Below are 9,076 nucleotides of genomic sequence, written 5' to 3' on the forward strand. Positions count from 1 at the left end.
AATAGTGGGAGAGTGCAATGTATTTCAACTGTCAAAGCAGCTTTTATTCATTGAAAATGTACATTTACAAGAGTATAAACAACAGATTATGGACCACATTCTGACAGGAGAACTTCAAATGTTGCTGATGTGAAGCATCAAGTACATCGCTGAAGATCAGGTGTTTTGTTTTTACTCTCAAACAAACAAAGAATGGTGAATCTGAGTGATTCACAAACAGCATGCCAGTGCTGTATTAAACTCAGATGCAGTCCTTGGTTTAAAAAGAAGAGGAAAAATCCACACACATTCTGTTCTTCACAGCCTTTCCACTATGAGTATCAATACATAGTATATTTTTTATACATACAGTTCATTTGGAAGGTAGCCCTGCTATATTAGGTGAATAACTCAAAAAGAAGAAATAAATGCCCTTATGATCCTTTTTTGGTATAGTATGGTATATAGGCATGTTATTGTAATACTGTGCAAGTCTATTTCTTTTCTTCCTTCTTGTCTGCTACAACTTCTGAGAGATCCTCCTCCCTCAGATTTTTGCACCTGGCCTCCATGTTGTTGATCCTCTGCTTGAGTCTGCACTGACCGGCGGACCAGTCGACCATCAGCTTCTTCAGCTTGGCGGTCATGACCTCCAGATTGTTCTCCAGTTGGTTGATCTTCTCCTCCATGTCTTTGGGGTCTCCAGCTGCATTGGCCGCCTCCAAGTCGATCAGGTTGTCCTTCATCAGGATGGCTGTCCCCTTCTCCGCGATGGCCTTCTTGGTTTCGGGGTACTCCAGGAGTGCCTCCATGAGGTCGTCCTTGGAGAGGGCAAAGAGGTCGGAGTAGCCCACACTTCGGATGTTGGCCGTTCGCCTGTTGCCAGCTTTACTGCCCTTGATACCGAGGATACTGATCTCGCCAAAGTAGGCCCCATCACTCAACACAACAAACTGTGTCACCCCATCGTCTGCCACCACAGCCAGCTTGCCCTCCTTGATGATGTACATCTCGCGTCCAATATCTCCTTTCTTACAGATGTAGTCACCAGGGCTGAACACCTGTGGTTGAAGCTTTAGCACCAACTCGATGAGCAGACCAACCTCACAGTCCTGGAAGATGCGCACTTTACGGAGGGTGTCCATGTGTACGTTAATGGCGATCTCGGCCTTCAGCTTGTCAGGAAGGTTCTTGAGCACCTCCTTCTCATCACAGGTCTTCTTCTCTGTCCAGAGGTAGTCAAACCACTTGACCACCCGGGCCTCCAGGTCTTTGGTGACTTTACGGAACTGCATGTACTGCTTGATGGAGTCGATCTTTGCCTGGAACTCGGCGCGGGAAGCATTCATGTTGGAAATCATGGCACCGACATTACCGACAATGGTGGCGAAGATCAGCACACCGATCAGAAAGTCAGCAACAACAAAGAGGTACTCGATATCCCTCACAGGCGGTGGCGTCTCTCCAATTGTGGTAAGGGTGAGGGTGGACCAGTAGAGACAGTAGATGTACTTTCTGGCAAGTCGGCCATACTCAGGGTGGCTGATGTTGGGGTAGACCCAAGTGTCTGAGCCGAAGCCGAGGATTTTGGAGATGGCGTAAAAGATGCAGGCGTTCCAGTGGATGATGATCAAGATGTACAACACAAGGTTACTGATACGGAAAATGTTAGGATAGTTGGTTCTGGTCTCAGTCCGGTCAAAGAACTCAAAGAGCCTTGCCATTTTGAACAGACGGTTGAAACGAACCTCAGGATTGTCATAGCCCATGTAAATCATAAGTACGTCAGTTGGGAGCATTGATATCATGTCGTATTTGAACTGTGGTGTTCCCTTGTAGTGTTCTTTTAGCTTTGCTATATCTTTCACTAACAGGCCTTGTTCCAAGAAACCTGTGAAAGATAACAAGCAGTTGTAGTTATACTCATAATCATGTATATTCTTGTTAAAGGTTTATTTATGGGCTTTTCTGGCATTTATTGATAGGACAGTGGAGAAGACAGGAATGAGTGGGAGAGAGATGGGGAGTGAGACTGAGAAATGGCCTTAGGCCTGACCTCAAACCTTGGTCCTCATAGTGAATGCTCAACTGAAATTTCTTTTTTTTTTACCTGTCCTTGATCTCACAAAAGTGTCCATGTAGTAGATCGCATCTGCTGTGTAGTCAAGAGCAATCCAAAGGTAGGTATTGCGTTGTTGTAGTTCATTAAAGCAAGCCCTGTGGAAACATAGGATTGTTAAACACTTTGGAACCTGGAAAAAATAACACTACCTTCAAATATTTCTGAAATATCTTTCACTTAATTGTTACAAGTGATCAGATTTATCTTCTTGGCCTCAGAATAGATTTTTTTCTTTTTACGAACATCATTATGTGCTATTGTGCATGAACAAATTTAAATACATTAAAACATGTTCTGAAGGTAAACCTTGTGATGAGCAACATCAAATTGTAAAATGCTGGAACAGCAACTATTGTTAGCCAGCGGTAGTACAAGTCTGTGGAAGGATCCATAATCCAGTATTCCTTCCTAAAACACAAAATCAAAACAATGTTAAAATAATCAGTGGAACTGACTGAAAAGTTCTTTTTTACTACATGCTGAGAGAGGTTGCTCTTTGTTCTGCGTCATTCTCTACTGCTATACTTACGGAGGTTCTTCTTTCTTTTTATCATCCTTTTTGTCATCTTTCTTGTCATCCTTTTTTTCATCTTTCTTCTCATCTTTCTTCTCATCTTTCTTTTCATCTTTCTTCTCGTCTTTCTTTTCATCTTTCTTCTCGTCTTTCTTTTCATCTTTCTTCTCGTCTTTTTCATCCTTTTTCTCATCTTTCTTTATTTCATCTTTTTTGTCATCTTTTTTGCTAAAGACAAGGATGACCAAACATTCATTCAGACACAACATATATTAATCTTGTATTCTGATATAGTCTGATAGTCTCAGGACTGACACAACAAATTACAGTTTGTACAGATACAGGAAAGGCTCAAATTTACACCAGAAGCCACATGACTGTGTTTGGATTTTCAGTGTACCTTATTGCTAAAAGAAGGAAGTATCTAAGCACCTTTCCTAAGCATTTAGAGAATCCAAACAGCTCTTATCATCAAATCTTTCACTAGGGACCTTCCTAAGCAAAAAAAGACCATCCAGCCATATACATCGACTCCCCTCAAGGTGACAATCGACACCCAAGATTTCAGCCAGTAGGGGGCAGTGATACTCTCACTTTGAATTCATTGTAAACTTGAAGACAGATACAGTAGCACATTGGGATGATTGACAAGACAATCATCAAACAACAATTTATTTCAGATTATGGTGATTTTACTTACTCGTCTGTGTTGTTGCAGTTGTTCATATTATAGGTGGCAAGAGGCCATTGGCTGACATGACTGGAAAGGAGAGATATAAAGGGTTCAATTTAACATTTAAGTATAATGACAACAAATGATGGCATATCTTCATTTTCTTCCTGTTAGGATTTAGTGTAAATCACCTAAATACACACAAATATTTTTAGGGTCAATTTCAGTCCATGATATGATACAAAAATACAACAGCAATCTTGCCTTGCTGAATCTCAGTTTGCACTACATAAAGAAACAAGTGCATTATCCCTCTATCATCAATTATGGACTGCATTTATATAGCACTTTCCTACTCCACAGAACATTCAAAGTGCTTTACAAGTTACTGCCTCACATTCACACACACACACACAGTAACATGGCTACTGTCACCAGCTAAACACCAAGCAGCTCTCTGGTATGGGCAGACTCACTTTCTCCTGCGTAAGTGGAGGGCCTGTTCTCTGGTCTCGGTGCAGGTCTCCTGGAACTCCTCCACCTGGGAGTGCTCCATGATGGAGGTGCGCCTCCCGTCCTCCTGGCCTGAGGACATCCAGCCTTGGACCATGTGCACGAAACGCGACACTCTTATGATTCAAAGCAGAGATAAAGGCTTTAGCTGGTTCTAAAGCAGACATCTTTCATTACATCAGTAAATAGTATAACATTCTATGTAATAATCATACTACATACAATCATAATCATGATCTGTGATTTTCAAATAACATACCCCCCACCCTTCAAATTCATCTTTTTTCATGAAAGTCCAGTTCCAAAGAAACATCATACCATCGATTTAAGTATTTCTTCAACTTCTTTCAAATTCTCTCATCATATTCTAACCTATGCATTTCAAATCATACCCCCCCCCCCCATCACCACCACCACAAAATACAAAAAAAATCTATTCTCTTTGTTACTCCCTCCCCTCCTCCCACTCCATCATCCAGCCATAATCACCTCACCTCACCATGCCTGGCTAATGTTTTATGTGAATATAAGAAAAAGGCACTTTAGAGTATGCCTAATCTATTTGATGGAATACTACATTAATAAGTTAGGTATTTGCGTAATGCCTAAAATCTAAATAACTGCACCAGGGCACAACGGCGCTAGCATTTAACAGTTTCCAACTGGGTGAATAATTTCTGTTTTCAAATGTTCTGAGCCCAGTAAGACACCTCTCATTCCATTATAAATAAAGTACATATCTTGTTAAGTTAAATGATCATATATTATTTAATTGTCAATTTCTGTATGCTTCATGCGCTTCAGCTTTCTCATTCTTCATGTACTGCAACTTCACTAATGCCTTTTTAATCAACGACTAACAGCATAAAAGCTGATCTAATAAAAAAGATAGATTGAGCGAAGTGAAACACTGAAAGCCATTCAAGTATGTCATTGTGTAACTGTCATCTTACCTGCCCATGGCTCCTGTGCCACTAAACGAGTCTTGTTGAGACCATGGTAGATCCTCATATTCCCTAATAAAGAACATGACATTAACATTACATTTACATTAATTTAGCAGACCCTTTTATCCAAAGCCACTTACAACAATCAAAAATAACATTCAAGCTACATTGCAAAGGACACCTTAGGTAACAATACAACAATACAATACAACAACAATAAATGCTATTACCAGAGAATGAGAGTACAGAAGGTTAAGTACTAGTAAAGTATAGTCGAAGGAGATAGTGGTAGAAGATGAAGGAGGTAGGGGAGGTAAGAAAAGGAGGTGCATGGGAAGTGCATGTTAAAGGTGTGCTGACTTGAAGTGTTGGGAGGGGAGTCAAGTCAAGTCAAGTCAATTTTTATTTCCATAGCACATTTACAGACGGCTGAGACACACCAAAGTGCTTCACAATAAAGTGCTTAAGCACAATAAACAAAGAAATGACCTAAGGCAAAAAGAAAGAAAAGAAAAGGGCTATAAGACAGTGACTGTAGGAGTTAAAATAATGCAAAAAGAGAAGAGAACATTTAAAAGGTACTCTCTGAGAATTTGAACACTCTTGTCATTTATCAATTGTAAGTATGATATTCAGTCTACATACAATATCATAGTTAGTCATAAAATTATAGGTACATAAAAACATGCCTGAATAGAATCAACACTCACTCACATTAACACGAATATCTTGGATCATGTAACACTGGCTTGGTATATTGCCTTGAAGAGTATTTGCTCTACAGCATTTCACATAAATCTATACAATATCTTCAGTGTGTGTATGAAGAAGTGTGTGTCTGTGTGTATGCCCCCACAGACACACGTGTTTATGTTCTCTAACCTCTCTTCGCCGCTCTCAAGCTGGTCCAGGTCACGTTCACGTGTGTCGGGTGACATAGGGGAGGGAGAGGACTTCTGGGTGCAGATCTTTGGCATGGCTTCTTGCTCTAGGCCAGCCGCCTGCTTCGGCTGTTCAGGGAAGCCTGTAGGTGAGAAAAGTGGTGTGTACAGTAGTCCAAATACACACAACTTTATAATGTGAACAGGTTGGAAATTCAACAGGTTGAAAAGATGACCCTGGTCAGCTACAGACTAAGGAGAGGACAGGAAGTACAGTACACACCCTTGAGTATTTACAAAAGTGTTTGCTGTGATACTTCAAAAACGGGCTTTTACGTTGTTGACACACATTGAAATAGATTTAATCCAGTTGACTTGATGTTATGATTGTTATGATATGATATGGAACCTCTACAATACCATACTTCCATGACACCAAACTACTACTGTGCAAACCTCTAGGGTCCTAGAAGGTCCTAGAAATATCTAGAGAGGAGGTATTCAGAAAGTTGCCATTGTACAGTTGTGTCTCATATCTTAAGATTGTGTAGCTATAATGGATGATTTTGTGTTGTTGTCTTTGTTGTTCATTCTTGAAATGGAGTTATTCTTTTATGGGGTGGGGGGGGGGGGGCTCCAGCCACTGTTCTCCAGATTGCTGGGATGGATTGCCCCTGCCCTGGGGGTGGGGTAATATTTTGAAATATAGTGTACTAAGTCTACGTTCTCAGATGCTGACCAGAAGTTGAAAGGGTGGGTAAGTATAACTCTGAGTGCCTAAAAGAGGATGGGTAAGTATAACCCTGTGTGCCTTACTATTTTGTCCAACGCATCGCAATAGGATTGCAAGAGATTACTGAGCTTTGTCTGTCCATGGCCCAAGCTAAACAACTCTCAACCTTTTGATTCTGCTGCCTGGGAGCTATGCCTACACACATAAACACTCCCAGAAACAAACAGGCTCGGGGTCAGGTGGGTTGATGTCGTCCTTACCTCTCACCCCCTTAAATCGTGGTCAGAAATATTGTGCCACACACATAGAGTGAGCTATAGGCTTCTTGAGGTGTCCCCTATGTGTACATAGCTAGGCTAGGTGTCTTCTATACTGGATATCTTCTACAATAACCATGTGTTCGTTGATTTTCTCCATCACCCGCACTTTCCAGATTTTTCTTCTTCGTTTTCTTCTTCTGCTCTTCAGTGTATTTTTGTCCCACCATATTTATATAGCTGATTCACTCTTAATTTTCTAATTATAGCAAAGGTCTATCTCTGGGTAGGCTGGTTGTTAAGGAGTACATGGACTCAAAGAGCTTATACTAATGAGATTACCTGCACACAGCAGAACCAATGCTGGCTAATGTGCTTGGGAAGGCTCTGCCTGGGGATGCATCAGCATTATGCATTCAAATATCAAATAGGCCTACACACACGTGTCTAATAAGAATGATCAGTAAACCCCATTATACTTTACCTCCTCTGACCCATGGCTGCATACATTGCATGGCATGCATGTAATTTATGCTAATCTTTGAAGAGATTAAGTAAACAGTGAACATAGGCTATCTTATCAAGTATCTTGTTTTTGGATATTGGCTAACTGTTGATACAAACCTGGAGCCATTATGAATCATGTCAATATGAATTATTAAGGTTTTGCTAATTAAGCTTAGTGCCATATTGAATTCAGTTGTGTTTCAACCGTTGTTTTATTTCCCTCCTTTGAATACAGCAAACCCGTACAATGTTAACTGACCAGACGTAGGTAGGCTAGGCCTACTTGTGAAAGTTAATGAAGACACATAAAAGCCAACATTCAACTTGAATCATAACGTTTTAGAGGCATACCTGTTTGATCTTCTCTCTAATTTGTTTGGTTTTGTTTGGTGTAACGGCAAGGTATGCGAAACGCAAGCTAGCTTATAAAGCAAGAAGCAACATCTGTTTTTTCCACGTTTTTAAAATATCTTGACAGGAAAAAGGGTTTAGGCTACTTTGTTACCTTGATGTCGACCATAAAACCGCTTCTTTCCTTTTGTCTCCTTTGCCAATTAGGTGAAGAGTTTAGTTCAAAATCCTCTCAGGCACCTTGAAGTAATCCCATTTTGAACAGTCACAATCCCGTGTTTCTTCACATACATTTACTTCCACTCAATTCAAAAATTACAACATCTTCTCTGCAGTGAAATCCCCATATCAATAACACTCAGTTAATTTGCTTTTTAAAAGTATCGGACAATATCAGCACCACTGAACGCGAACAGCTCCCCGATGAGTAACGGTTGGCGTTTCCTCCTCCCTCCTCCCATGCAAAATGCGATTTGTCACGCACCTCCCTCTGTGCATTCTGTAGGCCTAGTGTGTCTTCTCAAACAGTTGGTCATATCAGCATGGATGTGTACATGAGCTGAATGGATGCATTACATGTCGTTCACTTATTATGAACAAATATTTTGCATGAGGCTTAGTAGGTTAACTGTAGGCTAACTAACAAACATAATTCTCCATTATTCAGTCATTAATGTTCTCAAATGCTATTTATTTTCTACTGATAGAGAGATTCCAGAATATTATCCCCTTCTGGGGAAAAATATTGCTACTTATGTGCACATATTCATTTAACTATTTCCTCACCGTATTTACATTTTACAGTGTAATACAATTTTATAAGTGATACAATTTTGTGACATTATCTTTGTTATTACATTTGTTATTACTAGAACGTTTGTTATTACCAAATTACACTGCATGTTACAGACTAGTCTGTTATTCCAGAGTGTCAACCAATAACCAAGTCAGTTTTTTTTTCTCAGGTCAGACAACCCTTGGCATTAACAGAGACACGTAACCCTCCGCCCCCATACATCAGCTGTTGCCTTGGATATCCAAAACAAGACAGACGGTATTGTTGGATGCTTTTGAAAATGTGCAGCAAGTCAGAAAGGGTTGTGCACACCTTTCCAGAAGGAGCTCTCACCCACTTCTGCTCGGTCAGAGAGCCCACCCCCAGGGCAGGGCAATCCTTCCCAGCAATCTGGAGAACAGTGGCTGGAGCTCCTAATCTTAGTTTAGCCTAAGTGTGTCCCTGAGCCACCTAATGCTTTTCCCTGGATGTGGTGTTAAGCACTTCTCATACAGGACTTAAAACAGCAAAGAGGTAGAGTCAGACCATTAGAGGAGAGTAAATTCATGTGTGGCACTGAACAGATAGAACAGGGTGGTGGATAGCACACACCGCCTGTAAGAACTGTCTAAACAAGCTTGTATGTTACCATATACCGTACCGGTAGGCTTTGTGAAAGGTGGCAAATGCCTCTTCTAAGCATATGGCCCATGTTGTCATGAAGCCAGCAGCCTCATGATTTTTCAATAGATAGGAAATAGCATATACAATAGCAGATCACAGAAAAATGCACTGCTATAGACAATCCTTTCCCTTTCTTTCAA

General features: G+C 40.6%; 1 protein-coding gene across 1 annotated transcript; it reads right to left on the bottom strand.

Moving 5' to 3' along the window:
- Positions 1 to 473: 473 nt before the first annotated feature.
- Positions 474 to 7,253, bottom strand: LOC143141826 (cyclic nucleotide-gated channel cone photoreceptor subunit alpha). The gene is made up of 9 exons (XM_076302531.1): positions 7,244 to 7,253; positions 5,631 to 5,772; positions 4,755 to 4,817; positions 3,765 to 3,917; positions 3,316 to 3,375; positions 2,631 to 2,843; positions 2,408 to 2,509; positions 2,090 to 2,196; positions 474 to 1,870 (listed from the first exon to the last, which is right to left on the bottom strand). Exons 1-9 carry the CDS (start codon positions 7,251 to 7,253, stop codon positions 474 to 476), a joined length of 2,247 nt encoding a protein of 748 aa, XP_076158646.1.
- Between the last annotated feature and the right edge of the window lie 1,823 nt (positions 7,254 to 9,076).

This window comes from Alosa pseudoharengus, unplaced genomic scaffold (assembly GCF_046254945.1).
Source record: "Alosa pseudoharengus isolate Yale_2024_CS ecotype anadromous, Long Island Sound unplaced genomic scaffold, YU_APseudo_1.1 YU_APseudo_1.1_scf_24, whole genome shotgun sequence".
Classification (NCBI taxonomy): domain Eukaryota; kingdom Metazoa; phylum Chordata; class Actinopteri; order Clupeiformes; family Clupeidae; genus Alosa; species Alosa pseudoharengus.